At 41.5% G+C, this 16,579-nt stretch overlaps 2 protein-coding genes across 4 annotated transcripts; both read right to left on the bottom strand.

Annotated features, from left to right (window-relative positions):
• Window positions 1–655: 655 nt before the first annotated feature.
• On the bottom strand, window positions 656–7,335 carry LOC129358346 (major intrinsically disordered Notch2-binding receptor 1-like). The gene is made up of 4 exons (XM_055027330.1): window positions 6,532–7,335; window positions 3,856–5,863; window positions 2,724–2,942; window positions 656–2,596 (listed from the first exon to the last, which is right to left on the bottom strand). Exons 2-4 carry the CDS (start codon window positions 5,851–5,853, stop codon window positions 2,402–2,404), a joined length of 2,412 nt encoding a protein of 803 aa, XP_054883305.1. The 5' UTR covers window positions 5,854–5,863; window positions 6,532–7,335; the 3' UTR covers window positions 656–2,401.
• Window positions 7,336–7,391: 56 nt separating this feature from the next.
• Window positions 7,392–16,257, bottom strand: LOC129358345 (evC complex member EVC-like). Of its 3 annotated transcripts, none has more exons than XM_055027326.1 (20): window positions 15,839–16,257; window positions 15,648–15,761; window positions 14,592–14,675; window positions 13,840–14,063; window positions 13,678–13,762; window positions 13,487–13,585; window positions 13,270–13,398; window positions 13,019–13,180; window positions 12,207–12,423; window positions 11,467–11,615; window positions 11,263–11,361; window positions 10,769–10,981; window positions 10,529–10,638; window positions 10,188–10,389; window positions 9,758–9,982; window positions 9,522–9,657; window positions 9,253–9,355; window positions 8,865–8,991; window positions 8,670–8,766; window positions 7,392–7,702 (listed from the first exon to the last, which is right to left on the bottom strand). In XM_055027326.1, the coding sequence occupies exons 1-20, from the start codon at window positions 16,016–16,018 to the stop codon at window positions 7,551–7,553; spliced, it is 2,907 nt and encodes a 968-aa protein (XP_054883301.1). In that variant the 5' UTR covers window positions 16,019–16,257; the 3' UTR covers window positions 7,392–7,550. The 3 variants fall into 3 exon arrangements, with proteins under 3 accessions (XP_054883301.1, XP_054883302.1, XP_054883303.1); XM_055027327.1 differs by having other exon boundaries at window positions 7,392–7,699; XM_055027328.1 differs by having other exon boundaries at window positions 15,974–16,257.
• Between the last annotated feature and the right edge of the window lie 322 nt (window positions 16,258–16,579).

Below are 16,579 nucleotides of genomic sequence, written 5' to 3'. Positions count from 1 at the left end.
CTGTCCTTACTGGTTCTGTATGCTATAGTTTCCCAGAAATGTGGGTCATTCTAAAATTGGATCTAAAATAATAAGCATTTCCACTTATATCACAACATTTATATAGATTTTAATAGCTTTGCAACAGGACTGAAACTTTTCCACATTAAGTCTCATTAAAACAATCACAACAGCAACAAAAACTGCAGAGAGATGCATTGCCCTTAACTTGAATTGCTGACAGCAGTTATACTGGCTGCCTGAAAATGTCAGAAAATTCCATTGTTTTTGATATAAAACTTGGCAAGAGTTGGGCTAAAAGTTGTTCCGAGAGCCAGTTTTTTATTTTAGAGGTAACTGGATCATTTGTTATGGGTTCACTACTAACCACTTCCGAATGTTAGAAGCTCATATTTCCCCAAATGCACATGTCTTTGAAGTGAAAGCACTCATCAGGGCCCTTGAAGTTTCCTCTTATTAGCTCAACATCAGTGTTGCTTTGTATTTGCCGTACAAAATCACAAATAATTCCTCTGAGTTTAGGCACCACTAGTTGTTCTTGAACCATAGTTTGACTTTAGAGAAGGTGGAATGCAATCCACTATTCATTCAATTGCACCTTATTTAGGTGTACCTTCATAGTACTTGTCTGGATTTTTGTGTCTTCATTCAGAACAATGATAATTCTCCTTTAGGGTGGTGTTCCATCTGAGATTCTGATACATATGAAATCATTTTGTGCAAACATATCCATGCACAAATCTCCCAACATCGTGCTGTTTTGGTTTGAGATCTGATGACTACGGAGGCTTTTGATGTATAGTGAACTCATTATCATGTTGAAGAGACCAATTTATGACCATTTGAGCTTGGTGCATTATCATTCTGAGAACGGCCATTGAAGAATGCTATACTTTGGTCATAAAGGAGTGGACATAAGTACCAATAATCAGGTAGGCTGGGGTTTTTAACAATGTGTAATTAGTGCTAAGTGGTCCTGAGTGTGTCTAGAAAATACCCCCATGCCATTATACCACCCCAACCACCACCCTGAATCCTTAACATGGTCCATGATTTCATGCTTACTCCATATTTAGACCCTATTATCTGAATGCCGCAGCTGAAATAAAGATTTATCAAACCAAACCACATTTTCAAAGTTTTTATTGCCCAGTTTTAGTGAGCCTGTCTCACAAGCCTCAGTTTTTTGTTCTAAAATGATGGGAGCGACACCTGTAGCCTTCTCTTCAGTAAATCGTCTACTGAAGGTTTGACATTCTTTGATTGACCCAAGTGAGCTTTGAAAGCCTCAAATGCTTTGAGTTACTTCCATAGCTTTATCTCAGACATCTTGTCAAATATACCTGCTTTCCTAAGTTAACCTTGTGACTGTTAGCAATTAATGGAATATGGCCCGACAGGTGAATGAAAACCAGAAGGCTCTGATGCTCCTGAGTGAGTCTACAGGTATGTAAAGAAGCTCTGGCCAAGTGAGTCCTGTCAAAAGATAATGTACACATTGGTGCACTTCAGTCTTCCCATCAATTGAGTTGCAAGTGGAATTCAGAGTGTTTACAGGAAGAGGCATCCGCTCTCCTTCACTGTTCCACATCCAAAGCATCATCGACAACAACCATCTTTGACTGTTGAAACCTGACCCCTGGTAAACACCCTGCACCCTAGATAAGCAGATTAAATAGATTACATTTCCTGTTTGAAAGATATGGGAGAGAACTCTATAAAAATAATATTTTTATTGAGTCCAGCTTGTGTGAGCAGTGTGTAATGTAGCTTAAAGGAAGTTCAAGTACATTCAAACTGAAAGAAAACAATAACCCTCGTCTATGCTACCCAATACTACAAATCCCCCAAACTCTCACCTACTGGTAAAACTCTAATCTGACACAAGTGTGAAATTAGCCCTGGATTGTTCTCAAAAGAACAGCAGGCAGTGCTCAGTGCTGAAATACAATGCAAATGTACCAAAAACAATAAAATAGATAAAAACCATTGTCAGTTGGCTCAGAGTTGTTAGCTTCAATATGTTCAACCAGAACTGTTCTCATATATAATGAGTTCTGTTGGCGACCATCTGCTATGTTGATAGCATATATCTTCAAATAAATCCCAGTAATGGGTAAAAAATGGTTACCCATTGGTGGTGAACAAATGGTTGAACATATTGAAATAATTTTCAGGATGTTTTTTCTGATGTAATTAGCCATGGTGTATCATGCTAAGAAATAGAAGAACTATTATAAATCACCAGTCTAGTTTTAGAGTCCAGGAGTTTAGGGTCTCTCGTTTATTAATCTTCATTAGGATGCCGTGCAAGTTCCGAGTACATGACATGGCTGCTGAAAATGAAGAAGGAACAAAAGAAAATAGAATAAGCAATAGCTTATGTTCTCTGTGAGGGTGTTCATGTACCCATGGTGCAAATGAGAATGACAATGATGATGATAATAGCCACAACGGTGGCAATGAGGGCAACCAGCTTGCATATCTTGAGTCGGCGGAGGTTAACTTCTTTACGCCTGAGCAGACCATCGTAGCCTGGAGTGTAGATGTCGTCCATCCAGAACTCCATGTTGTTGGGATTCAGAGACTCCTGACCCTGAAAAATAAAATACTATTTGTTTTTTCTTTATTGACAGACTAAGTCACTGATGTGATATAGGTACTATATAACAAAGAGAATATCAATAAATGCTTGTAGCACTTATAGAGTCAATATTTCCTACCTGCAGGTCCAAAGGGGAGATTCGTGCCTCTCTGTCATCTACTGTCCATATGGCTCTTCCTCTTCCCTCAGCCAGTCTGGGGTCAATGACTTTCCCAGATCCAAGCCCCCCTGTTAGGCTGCTATCTTTGTGGCGGAACAGGGACGAGTTAAACACTTGTTCCACCATACTGGTAGGCTTTTGGGAAAGCAGGTTTGTAGTGCTATCTGACTGATCTCCCTGGAATAAAAACAGATCAAACATAGATTTTAAATAAATCATAAGTAAAAGCAACATTTTTTTTTATTTAATCTTTCCAACATCTGTATAATGAACGTCTATAAGGTACAGAAAGAATGGACATGGATTGATACAATGTAGAAATTTGCAGATTATGCAAAACTGTTCTATAACTATTGAGAAACTTAAAATATACATAGATTGCATCATGGATTGTTGAAACTCATTTACAATATATACTGCACTTTGCAGGCTATAAGTTACTCCAGCGCAAAAGACACACCAGTCAAAAAATGCATCATGGACTATATGTCGCATTTATTTAGAAATTGTCATATGTGATGGGGACCTTGTCAGTGTTGATGGTATCACGCAGTTACTCTTTGTAGTTATCTGCTTTTACAACAGACTTGCAGAAACTGTTAGCCTTGGCTTAGAAGTCTGCTGGCAATTTCTGATGCACCAATATCTATGTTATAAATGAGGGTAGTCTGAGTGGAGATGCATGCAGTGAGTTTATCGGCATAATTCAGAGAGGCAATTGCATTGGCAAAGCAGCAACACCAAGAAGGCCTGCTTGCAAAGTTATTTTTATTATTCTCCTTGGCAACTACCAGGATGTGCAGCAGATTGGCAGCAGATTCTTTAAACACCCAAATGTGGACACATTTCTCCAGCTGGCATCTTGCCAGCCTGTGTTTAATTTTCTGCACAATGGCAGATGGAAATATTAAATCCTGAGCTTATGTCAGTCAGTATGAATTTATGTTATGTCAGAACATAATATGTGTCAGGGAGATAAAAACAAAACCTATATGAATTGCAGGATCAGCAAAATTATTTTAAAAAAGTGTTGCTTACAGTCTATAAAATATGGTAAATAAGTTGACTTAGATAAGCAGAAGCTCTTTACCTGCCCAATTTTTCTTTGCGAGGCTTTACCATCTTTATTTTTTGAAAATGACACTGACCAGTCTCTTGCAGAGTTAGGGATGTTCAGTTGTTTGCTATCAGAGGGACTTTTTTCATCAAGCGGGGTTTTGGAGGCATGGAGAGACGATGCGTCCTTCTTCCCTTCTTTCTGCCCTTTGGAGTCTGTTTGACCTTTGCTGTTTTCCGATTGATCCCCAGTGGTGTTCCATCGGCTCCAGTCCAGGCTACTTGTGCTGGTCCCTGGAAACAGATGTCCGGTTGCAGACAGTGGCTGAGGCTCTGATGAGTCAGAGGGAGTTATAGGGTGGCTCATAAAAGAGGACACACCACTGAGAGGCTCAAGCCATCTACCACCTGTGCTTTGACCACCACCAAGGACAGGCTGCTGAATCTTTTCATCCAATCGCTGTAAAGCAGAGAGTACCTGAGAAATCTCAGCCTTCACATCATTCAGTGACTCCAGTTGTCTTTCTATTTGACTCATACGAAGCAACAGCTTGCAGACGCTGGTCTTTAGTCCATCATCACTACTCTCCAGGGAATGGAAAAGTCTTTGGAGTTGACCCAAGCGACCACGTCGAGCCTCGGGCGTGTCCTGGTTAGCAGTACCATCGTTGGGGTGCAGCACTCCTGTGGATCCACACATGCTTATGTCATCTAAGAAGCGAAAAATTGCACTGATGTCATCTTCACCAAACTCAGGGTCATCTAATGAAGTCATGAAAGAGAGGCGATCAGCGTGAACCAGGCTCCGGAGTCTCCGGGGATCCGGTGGGTCAGTCTGTGTTCCTTGAGCCTTTTGTTTATCACCTCCATTTGGCAATCCACTGTCTACACTCTCACCTCCCGAAGACCCACTTATAACAGGAGTAGATCGCCTTGGAAGTTGTGCTGTCTGTGATTCCATCCCCAAATCGATGCTGCCAATGCCTATTCGGTCCTCCAGACTGTGACTCTTATTACTCCAGATAGCTCTCTGTGTCTTGGGTGGTCGAAGGTGTCGGGGAGATGGCTCTGGCATTGAACCTGGTCCAAAATAGGTTGAATCCTGCAGATCATCAAAGCTCTCATGTTTAGCTTTAACACGCTGTTCAGGTGACATATGAACTGCTGTAGGCGATGGATAAGGATTTGGGATCATTTCAAAGCTGTGGTTGTCAAAGCCTGCATGTCCTGATTTAGGACTAGGAGACTCACTGCTGACTGTCACCTGTGGTATCAGAGGAGGCTGGTTGTGGAAGTCTTTCCTGAAGGCACTTCTCTTCTGGTCAACTGATGATCCCGGTTCATCCTCGAACACCTCCATTGCTGCAGATTCTCCACTTGACTCACTGTCCGTTTCCAGAGGCAGGTAGATATTCTTCATTACCTCATTAAGATTTGGACTGCTGGAGTATGAGTATGTAGTGTGAGGCAAGTCAAAAGATACAGCCCTCGTCCGGGTGGGAGGGGAGGACACAAATGAAATGGGATCCGGGGGAAGACTTCCTCGCTTGCGAGCAGAGTAATTTGATTTTGGAAAAAGCAAGTGCTGGTCGATGGGCCTCCCACTGGCGTCAATGTGAGTGCTTGCTCGTTCTCGACTAGGAATGTTCAAGGGGTGTAAACCAGGCAGATTGGGACCAGGCGACTGGTCGACAGGGATTACTGTCTGGGCTCTCATTGGATGGTTGCTTTCAGAGACCCCACCTGTCATCTGAATGAGATTGAAGATAGTCACAATGTCTGCAGCGACCCCTATGGGTGAAAGTCCGTGGCCTCTGGTGGAAACCCGATCTCGGAACAGAGTGGCGGGGAAACAGGGGTCCCTGCTGGCGGCAGCAAACAGCAAAGCCCTGAGCTCGACGAGGTGCTCGAGGTCGAAGCGAGTGCTGACCATGCGACAAAGGTCCTGGAATGTCAGCCACTGCCGCATGTTGGCCAGCTCCTCCAGGATGCCCAGGAGGACCACAGGATATTCCTGTTGCAAGTCAGCCATTGCAGCTCACCTGTTTGGGTGAGCAAATAGTAAGAATAAACAATTAATAGGTTGTAGCTTAATCTTGAAAGTCTTGCCCTTCAAACTGTGCTTAGTGTAACTAATCATAACAAGTCGTTTTGTTGTAAATGACAGCCAAAAAGAAGCAGCCACCAATAATCGAAATGACACAAACTTCTCTATTGCTTAATTAACAATATTTACAATAGCAGGTTTAACTAAACATAATAATCAATAGAATATTTCATTTCCCTCCTCTGCAAGTTTATTTCAACTATAATGCATCAACTGAATTGATACTGCAAGCTTCTAAGCATATCTGCAGGAAAAATGCCTTTTTCAGATGGAGTGAAGGAGCGACCTTATTTTGTGGTCCTAAAATAACTGGTCATCTGATTTAATGACGCCGTCACACTGCGCACATCTTTAACTCTCTGGACATCTTTATTCCACTTATCTCTATTAACAGCTTCAGGCCATAAGTGCCACTTTGCAAGTGTACAATATAATGATTATTTGATACTATATTTGAAGACAGCATAAGTCTAATTAGGAGAAGCCATTACATCCAACATTAAATGAACACATTTTTTGTTCTAGGATATCACTGAAAATCCAATAGAAGTTGTAAACATACAGTAACTCCAGCTCCATTTACTTGTGTCTATTTTTACTCACCTGAATCTACTGGCAAAGATTTAAAGCCACTCTTGGATCCGTCAACAAAATCCACATCAGTGTGTTTGCATATTCCAAGAAGCTCTGGCTGGGTCGGCTCATCGTCCCCTCATGGTCCCTTCTCAGGCTTTCTCCGATTGTGAAAGCGAGAAGCCCAGAGCCCAGGCAGGAGAGGAGAAAATTAGAAATCAGGTCATCTTCCCACAAGTCCCTGCAGGCCCCAGAGGGACTTCAGAATACATCCAAACGGTTTCCCCTCATCACAGATCAGCAGCCACGACACTTGCAAACACATCTAACTGAATACGCACAGATAATCTTGGCAGGTCAACACGGACGTGTGTGTGGATCTGGTCTGTATTTTCTCAGGGTACCATAACAAAAGCTGGTTATGGGTGCAAGCTTAGCAATACAATTAAAGGGGCAGATGAAAAATTTATGGTTAATTGACATACATAAAACATCTGCGCTGACAGGAAACACAAAGGTCTGGGCTAAAATTTCCCACTAGATTCCTGCACACAGAGATGTCTGCCAGACTCCCAGACTTTTCACTATTGCTCTGCATTATCATCCATAAGGGCTTGTACTTAAAACTCCATTAGAGCAAGAAAAAGGGCGAGGCTTTCATCATTGAGTAGCAGCACTCTGCTACAATCAGGAAGGACATCTCTAATTCATCTAACAACTTGCTGAAAGGGAGGGCAGGGCATCTATCATCTGCATGCACTCAAGAATCAATGCAGTGAATGAGCCACAGTAGGGGTGTCAGTATGGCCAGTAATGCATTAGTGTCAAGTCCGCTGTATTGCAGTTTTAATCGCAAGATGAGAAGAAGAAACAGTGCTTGACAAGATCAGTCCACTTCATTATTTTTGACTTTTATTATTTCCTGGTAGAAAAAAAAATACATCCAAACAAAAGATAACACATTAACCTAAATCGCATAAACAAGTTTGAGTCCAGTTGGCATAAAAATATTAATACTGTAAAAGTACACCAATTATCCTCTAGGAATTTTAGGAGAGATGAGACTCTCTCTCTTCTTTCTTCTTTGGCTTTGATTTCACCACAGGAGTTGCAAACAGTGGAGTCAAAGAAGGATTCAAGGCTGGATCTAATGCTGGGTTCAGGGCCAGAAGATCAAGTATCTTGGTACTCTGTTCATCTGCTGAAAAACAACATGTGATGAAGGATAGGAGATACTGGTAGGTTCACAATGTTTGACACTTAGTTCAGTTGTGTTGACATTTCCTGCCATACTACTTCCAACTTGTCTAACTTTATGTTCAAGCTGCCCGTTTAGCGTGGGTTAAAATCTGACATCTTTAAGGGTATACTGATTCGTCCAATGATCCAAGATTAAAGGATTCTCACTGCAAAGTTTCAGGCAAGAGCTCCAAATTATACTGAATTTCAATTGGCTTCACAATATCCATGTGTGCACTATTACAATTGCAAGATTGCTCAGAGGGTATACTTGACAGGATATCGTAGCTGCAGTGTCAGGCACACAAACCCAGCAAATCATCAATATATTTGACCAGCTGGCTGAAGTCTAACTGCTAAAACGTAATGTTTACATCTAGTGGTTGAGATGCTACAGCTAATGGAAGGAAGTAGAGAAATTGTGTGCTGGTAAAAAAAGGAAATTATCCAAAAACTATGGATAATTGATTTTATCATTGCACCTTACTGTATATTGATATCACAATGAAATACTTTCTTGATATTGTCTGTGCCCTGGTTTAGACAATATAAATAAAAATATCAGACAAAGTTTGAATGCATGTGGCTTGTGGCACAAATAGCAATGAAAGGACATTTACACTGGAAGCAATCATCACTCGATTTAAGTCCTATTTAGATACACTCTACTGCTAAAGACAAAAACGTAATATGGAGACAAAAGGAAGAAAATAATATTTTTGTATTCTACTTAGTTTCAATACTAAAAAACATTGTTCATTTCTGAACCTTTACATTGGACATGAATATAGCAACCGAAAACCTTTAGACCAATATCCAGAAATAATCAGGATTGCATAAGTGTGTTTCTGTGTATGGCAGAAAGAACATAAATTCTCTCAGTGTCAGAATGACCTTAACCTTTCTTACCACTGGGGAATATTGCTTACCAGAGTTGTCCTCCTCGCTGCTGGACATCTGGTGTGCACTGTGAACAGAAACGCGGGCAGTAGCTCCCAGCTCAGTAATGAAGCTTTCTTCTGCCTCCTGTTGGATGAAGACACAGCGTTGTCAGTCAGGATCGCTGAAAGATAAACAAATTTACTCACCTGCCAAGGAATAGAAAATTACAGTGATACACCAACCATTAACTGGGCTTTAATCCGCTCCATGCTTTGGTCCAGCTCAACTTTTTTCTTCCTCAGCTCCTCGTAAATCCTTTCCTGATCCAGATGACTTTGCTCAAGGAGCGTTTTTTTATTCAGTTCCACCCTAACATGCATGAAAACAAGCTCAAAGAGTTAATTATTCTTCTTTACTTAACACAGTCCATCTAAAATTGTGACTACTGTTAGCGTTTTTCTACCCTGCCTCTCAAAATACTTTCGTTTCTATTTATATCTAATAACAAATGCAAACTTTCATATACTTTAGTGTGATTCTATGCTACAATTTTGCTCTATCACAGAACACCCTCTTAAAATCCACTCTGATGGTCTTAATTAACAGAACAATTCCTCTGATGAACTCTACCTTTGTTGAAACTCTGCAGAAGCAGGTCTCTTGCCCCAGTTCACAAGTTCTCTCAGCAAAGCTCTGCTCAGCTGGCTCCTGCCATCTTTCCTCTTATTCATCTCTGAAAAAGTTTGCAAAAGTCAAGCGACTTTTTTATTTTTTCGGTTTAGCAATGCGTTTTATACATATGGAACATATGCAAAAAGGCAGAAAATCAGTCAATATACAACAGAGATCAGAACATTTAGATCAAGAAGCTAAACATTGTGCTGGTAAGATAATCCTACCGTGGTTTATGTTTGACTGATCCAGCTGCAGATTACTAGAAATGTCTCGGAGGTCAGAGTAATAGATGTGAACCAACGCCCTGAGAGAATCTTTGGTCAAGTAGACGCTCTCTGCTGCAGCCTCAGCCAAGTGGTGCTAAGGTGAAGGAAAAAAAATTGAAATAAAAACCTGTTATGTTCTATATTTTGGTTGAAACCAATTACTCTCAAATTAAGATTTTCAAACAAGCCCCTACTTTCAGGCTCGGGTCATGTTTAGAGGAACTATGTGACTGTCTGGGCACAGCCTCCATCTTGTGATGGATGGCATGGCTGAGGGCGTTGCCTAGCGCCAGCTGGGCATGGCTCTGAAGAAGCTCTGTGGCGGCTTCCAGCTCAGACAGGAACTCCTGTTGGAGGTTGTTCTCCAGTAGCTTGCTTTCTGGACCCAGGTGCCTCTCTGCAAGGCTGGCCCTGCTGTTCTGTATGGAGACAGTTGGGGGAATTAAGACGGTGTGTCATCCCAGAGGAAACTTGTGCAAAAGTAGGTGGTTCAATTGTTTCAGACAGAGATGCATCAAGAAATCGACGACCGGCCGCAGGCTACAGACTAAAAATCCTATTTCTGTTTTTTCTGGTGAACACATTATTTCTAAGTGCAACCAGATTGTGCATCACTTTTCCTACCTTGAGAGCTGAATCAACACAGGGTTGGGTTTTACTGGGCTCTTCCACTAGCAGAGCTCTGAAGTCAGTCTGAGAGAGCACCTTTAGTTTGGAGAGCCTCATCTCTTTCAGCATCTGCAGACTGAAGTGCCGGACAGTAAAGGACCGCTCCATCAGCAGCGAGAGGTGCTTGTGTTTCTTCTCAATCAGCTTCCCTATATCACTAAGAGAAAAATCATGCAGCATTAATAAGGGAACATATCTGCACCGGAAAAGATTCTACCGTTAATTTAAATGTGTGTTTATGTAGGTCTTTCGTTGTGGTTGCAATGCTGACACTCCCTCCCACCCCCAAGATTCACCTGCTAAGAGTGTGGCTCTGTCTGGCCACCATAGCTTGAATGATTTTCATCTGCTGTTCACCCAGATGTTTGAGACAAGACTGCCCCAGAGCCATCCCTTCAATCCACACCTACAAAAAGACAGACTAAGTTTCAAACTCTGTCAAGAAGCAAATTAAGATGAAAACTAGATAAATACGTAATCTTTCTCGTAGGAATTCGGCTGCCAAAGAGACATTTGATTCACAGCCTGGTGTCTACCTGCTGATCCTTTTCCAGCTCGGTCCTGATGTCGTCCAGTTGCTGCCTGGCAGTGCTCTCTGCCTGCTGCAGCTGATCAGCAAGTTTCTGCTCCACTTCCAGCCATATACTCTCACAGTGCTCAGCAGTGAGGTTCAGCTGAGTGGGAACAGAGGCCAGAAAGATGTCCCTGGCTATCTCACTCAGCCTGTTTGACCAAAGGGCCCGAAGTTTCTGGAGGCGCAAGATTTCTCATCAGCACAGCACATATATATGTACAATTACACACAGTAGAAAGATAGACTGAGTGACACAAATGCACATTTATAACATGTTAAAAAGAGAAATATTCAACACTGACTTGCAATAATATGCAATGACCAACCATGAGAACCTTTTTTATATTGTTTCATAAATCTACTAATCACCAATCGAAGCTTTAGTTTATATAAAGAGATTTCTGGGTTATCTCTTTATCACCAGCAAACAATTAACTCATAATTGAATTGCTTTACCTTCCAAAGGCTGCAGAGGGCCTCTGCAATTTTGTTATCCTGGTGCAACTCCAAATCAGAGATCTGCTTCCTGTGTCTCATCAGTAGCTCCTGGTAGATCTGAGGTCAGAGTTTGCTCAGAATCAGTTACACGTTTCAATAAATATAGCTTAAAAAAAGGCCAATAGATAATTATAACCCAGGAAACATGCAAAGTATTCTAACAGAGGTTTGCTCCTGCAGGTCACAGCAAGTCAGTCCCATATCCAGAGCTTTACTCCTCTCATTCATCTGACTCTTCTGAAGCTTTTTTTTCTTGCACTCCTTTTTGCGGCACTTTTCAGTCACCAGCTCCCTTGTCTTCTTTGCACATTCTGTAAAATAAAAAAAGCAAACCCACAAACAAAGCCATTTTCATGATCATGCCTGAAACTATTCGCATAAATACAACATAAACAGGCTTCAAAACAGGTAGCCAACTTAGGAGTTTAAATTGAGCAATAAGTAACAGCTTCACCACTCCACAGACTTCTGAGATTATCCAGGTTAGTAATAAACTGACTAATAAAATCACTAAATGTGAGAAACAAAATAAATAAGCTGGTTGGCTATGTGCTTCAAATCCAGATTATGTTTAAACACTGTTATCACTTCATTGAATACCCGTAGTGCCTGCAGGACAGTTTCACAAGAGGCTGCGTAAGAATCTGGGAGACATTATTATGAATGACATTGTGTGCCCTCCAAAAATAACCTGGCCTTATTGGAGGAGCTAAAGAGGAATCCCAGAAAATGCTCTATTTTAAAAGAGTAGGTCCTTAAAGTTAGAAAAGTAGGCTGAGTGTTGAGCACTGCAAGATGCAGCCAGACAGGAGCTGAAAGACACACACATAATTACACCGATGCAGTTACCCCTTTATATTTGGAGCCATTCCTCCATGATATGTTTAGGTTCTGCATCTTACCCTCAGTGCTTCGATGAAGTCCTTCGGTCAGAGCGGCCTGAATCTCAGAGAGAATCGTTTCCGCTGGGTTAAGCGACAAGCTTTCACCATTTGCCAGCTGCCCCAGTCTTGTGGCGATCAAACCCATTCTCAGAGTCACTTCCCACCTCAGCAAGGCAGGCTGGGACTGAACAAGCCCTGACAACTCCTCCCACCACAGCAACCTCTCTAATGTTCTCTGAAACAAAACATTTACAAGGACTTGTAAAAGTGTTTTACAAATGAAAAGTAAATTCCAGTGCAACCAACTGTCTTCAGAAGTTGGATAATATCAGAGAGCAACTGCTAGCCTGCTAAAACACGGCAATCCACTAACGCTGGTTGGATGGACAAGGAGATCGGCCAAGACAGCAATGCTTAACTCAGGAGGAGCTGCAGAGATTCACGGCTCAGGTGGAAGAATATTAGAGATATATCCCAAAAAAACCTTTTGATGTAATATCAACATCAAAAGTTGATATTACATAGGCTCTGTGAAGTACTAACTAAGTTGGCTGAATACAAATGCATGCCACACTTTTCAGATTTGGATTTGCATGAAGCTTTGAGAACTACTAATAATTTTTTTCTTCCTCCTCACAGCTATGCACCAGCTAGTGTTGGTCTCTCTCTGAAAAGTTCACTTTTTTTTTCTTGGAATTCATGAAGTATAAAATTCACTCAAAATTTTACGAAATCAGACTAAATAATTCCTCAACGGACTAGTAATCTGATTCAAAAACGTATGAGACAAGAAAATGAATGACACACTGACCAAAAATATTCTGCGTTACCTTCAGATCAGCTTCCTGTAGCATCGTCAGATGCTCCTCCACCAATGAGAGAGTCTGAACGATGGACAGGATGTCATCATGGGCTTCCTCAGGAGAGAAGCCACTTCTCCTCCTCAGCAGAAGCTGACACAAATCCTCCAGTTGTGAGCTGAAACTTTTAGACTATGAAGACACAATAATACGAGTCACACTTCTTCTTTAAGCTATCTAGCAGATTTAGGGGTGGTAGGAGGGACTAGGGCTCCAGTCACCGTTTGAAGGTTGCGTTCAAGAAGATCTTTTTGAGCTCTCTCAATCTCCTCCAGGGAACAGGAAGCATCCTGGATCATCTCTTTGGTGGGCTGGCCCGTCGTCAGCGATTTTCTCAATTCATTCAGTTTCTTAAAATGATAAATTCATTTCAATGCAACGGAATGAAGGCATGTGCATTCTTCCAAAGTGCCACATATTTTAAACATCTGTTTGTACCTTTTCTTGCATCAGAAGTGTTTCCTTGGCGAAGTCTGCGTCGTTTTTGTCTTTTGGAAACCGAGAGCTGAATATAACTTTAAGCATCTGCAGAAAAATCTGAAGTGCGCAGTACAACAACATGGTAATTAGCATAATTTGTGCACGTTTGTGATGCATATTGACAAATTAATCTACCATCACAAGCTCACCAGATACTTCTCTTCCTGAAACTGAAAGCTGCGCTGTTGTACTTCCTGCAAAGCCAAACAGTAGAGGCTGATCCTGCCTTCAAAGCTGTAAAGACAACACAGTTACCAGGATGCCGTAGTGTCTTGGTGAACCGTAACCTCCAGAAGGTGTGTGGCTCCCACCCGGTGTGTGTCAGTGTGTGGGGGTAGTGGAAGACTCTGGTGAAACTCTGGTTCTGCAGGCTCTTAGGGAGCTCCATGTTGGAGATGAACTGACTGCTGTCATTGTTGTCCTGCTCCTGGCTGAGAGACTCTCCATTGGAGGACGAGGTCGAGTCCTCATTAGGCATCGGCGGCAACTTTGATTGCTCGTGAAGGGATGGGTTTGACGCGCCGTCTGCTAAAGGCTGAAGAGTACATGGAGAAAAAGGATAAGAAATTATCATTTTGTAACTGTATTGCCATTAAAATGCATGCTACACCTTGGACAACCATTCATTGGTCTTTGTGTGACAGACCAAAGAAAGTAAAGCATAATTGTTAAGTGGAAGGAAAAGTTTGCATGGATTTGGCAACTTTCTTTCACAAATAAACATCCTGAAAGATGTGGCATCTGTTTCTATTGAGGACCCCTTAAAGATACTGATACCATTATAAATCATCATCATAAAGAATAACTTACTGCTCGGCTTTCACATCCTTTACTACCTACAAAATAACATGAAGTTAAATCATTTTGCCACTCAAATATCTTTCAGTAAACAGTATTTTGAGTTTTTTGTTTCAATTTTAATATTTTCTACAAACAAAACTATGCTATTGCTTAAAACACATGTTGCTTAGAGGGGCTAAAAGAGTATTTTGGTAAAAAAAAAAAAAAAAAAAAAAACATTGGGGTTTTCAGTCATGTGTGAGAAAACAGAAGAAAGACTTACCCTGTATTTCTGGTTGATTGGGTAAACCACCTTGGCTCTGGAAGCAAATGCAGCCACATCACTATTCACAGGACGCTTCTTTTCCTGCACATCATACACAAATAATGGGAAAGTAACATTTCTGAAGAGGTAGATATTGATGCAAGGTATGAACTAAAGATAAGCAATATACTAGATCATCATGGATTACAACATATCAACAACTTGGTGTTATAGAAGTGATTTCGTCAGGAGTTCACAAAGTTTTCAGCTTCTGACTGCCAAATTAACAATGCAAGACACTTGATACTCTGACTGTCAGCTGATTATAAATGCATAATCGGTAATAATAGAAGTGACAACACAGGCAGCAACAAATATTAACACACTGATGCTTTTTTTCTAAATGCAGTATTTTTCTCTTTTAAGACTTCCAGTAAAATGTATTTTCTATTCTTTTATTTTTTTCAACTCTTTCTAATCTAAAATGCTTAAAATAATTATGAGAGGATTATTGATGTCCTTTATATGAATGTCAATTGATGTCACCCGACCTTCGGTTGAACTACTTTTAAATTGACAGTGGGTGTGATATTAGATCAAACTGAACACGACTTTTTAATTAAGAGTGCTAAGGAAACATTTGCAGCGTTCCTTGAATGGATGGATGAACGGATAGGAGTGGTTAGATTGTGGTGGAAAATTACTATCAGTTCACACCTGCTGATCATGTTAACTTAAATGCTTGTGAACTCTCACCAAAAGAACCTGTTGATGCCACACACACAAGGTTGGAAGTTGTTTTGCTGCAGCTGCAAGAGAGCCAGACTGTCTCTCCCGTGTTTTGCATTCCTTACCTTGGTATAAAGCCTATGTGTTGTCCCTGCCTGCCTGAGCTTTCACCCAGAACTGTTTAATTATTGGTTGTCCAACAAACTCTCTGCATTGTGCACAATATGTGAATAAACGTGACAGTCATTTCGCCTGACAGTGCTCAGAAAACAGTTTTAATTCCTGATTTTTCCAGAACCTAAACCCTTGTAAGTCGCTTTGAGTGAGAGGAAGCCAGAGAAGCACCTTGTCATTGTGGGGGCCACTCGGGGCCTCCTTCTCTCTGTTGCTGACACAGTCACTTTGATTATTGTCAATATTCCCAGCATCGGGTTCCAGCAGCCTCCTCGCGTTGTAAACCTGCAGGAAGACGGGCAGCCTTTTTAATGGCCAAAGGAAATCATTAAGGAGAATGACGCTATTCGATTTGTGCTCACTTGTCTGGTCAACAACAGAGGCTTCATGCAGAAGACGTAGAGGAGAGCCGCAGCCAGGATGCCGGACAGTCCTCCGCACACTGCAGCCGCCGCCAGCAGTCCTGGATACACATGCAGCGACTCGGCGACACTCACCAGAACATCCGTGCCGCATTCCGGAGACACTTCCGCCGCCCGCATTTCAGACAGATTGAGCCTGCGTAGACAAATGCACGGACCTTGTCCTGGCTCGCGCTGCAGCGCCTCAAAAGATCCGCAGCTCCGTCGCAGAAGCTGGACTCCTCGGACTCGAATCTTTCGCAGAAAAGTTCATGTTGTTTGAATCCTTTAAGTCACTTCGAAACGTTTTTGTTTCGACTTTACAAAGTTCCCAGCTGTAGTGGATGAACGGACCAGACTCACAAAGAGGTCGCTCCTGCGTCAACTCACAAAACCCAGAGAGTTAGGTCTGAAATCTTAAGTCTGTTTTTATTTTTTTTTTCAAAATAAAGGCACAAACAAATGGTGTGGACATGGATGGATGGATGGCTGGATATGGCTTTCTGCTCAGGGCAGCATAGCCTGGCGGGGCACACAATGCAACAATAACAACAAAGTCAATCATGATATATTATATATTCATATCTTCCGACATTTGTTTTACATTTTTCAGAAAAAGTAAGTCATTAATAATATCATATTTTATGAACTCTGGCACTTCGTGATAGGTTTCCTATCTTCTCTTTGTGTGTTCTGTTCATT

Source organism: Poeciliopsis prolifica, unplaced genomic scaffold (genome assembly GCF_027474105.1).
Source record: "Poeciliopsis prolifica strain line A6 unplaced genomic scaffold, Auburn_PproV2 SCAFFOLD003, whole genome shotgun sequence".
Lineage (NCBI taxonomy): Eukaryota > Metazoa > Chordata > Actinopteri > Cyprinodontiformes > Poeciliidae > Poeciliopsis > Poeciliopsis prolifica.
Note: the sequence above shows the minus strand (reverse complement) of the source record. Positions and strands in the feature narration are given on the sequence as shown.

Bases quoted from the DNA above. Each gene is read 5' to 3' on its own strand.
- LOC129358346 (XM_055027330.1), bottom strand. From the start codon at position 5,853: ATGGCTGACTTGCAACAGGAATATCCTGTGGTCCTCCTGGGCATCCTG. The intron at 2,943-3,855 runs GTAAAGAGCTTC...TTTTTATTCCAG, and splicing joins CGCAAAGAAAAATTGGGCAG to GGAGATCAGTCAGATAGCAC. The intron at 2,597-2,723 runs GTAGGAAATATT...TTTATTTTTCAG, and splicing joins TCTCCCCTTTGGACCTGCAG to GGTCAGGAGTCTCTGAATCC.
- LOC129358345 (XM_055027326.1), bottom strand. From the start codon at position 16,018: ATGCGGGCGGCGGAAGTGTCTCCGGAATGCGGCACGGATGTTCTGGTG. The intron at 13,586-13,677 runs GTGAGCTTGTGA...TGCGCACTTCAG, and splicing joins TTCAGGAAGAGAAGTATCTG to ATTTTTCTGCAGATGCTTAA. The intron at 10,982-11,262 runs GTAAAGCAATTC...TTGCGCCTCCAG, and splicing joins CCCTCTGCAGCCTTTGGAAG to AAACTTCGGGCCCTTTGGTC.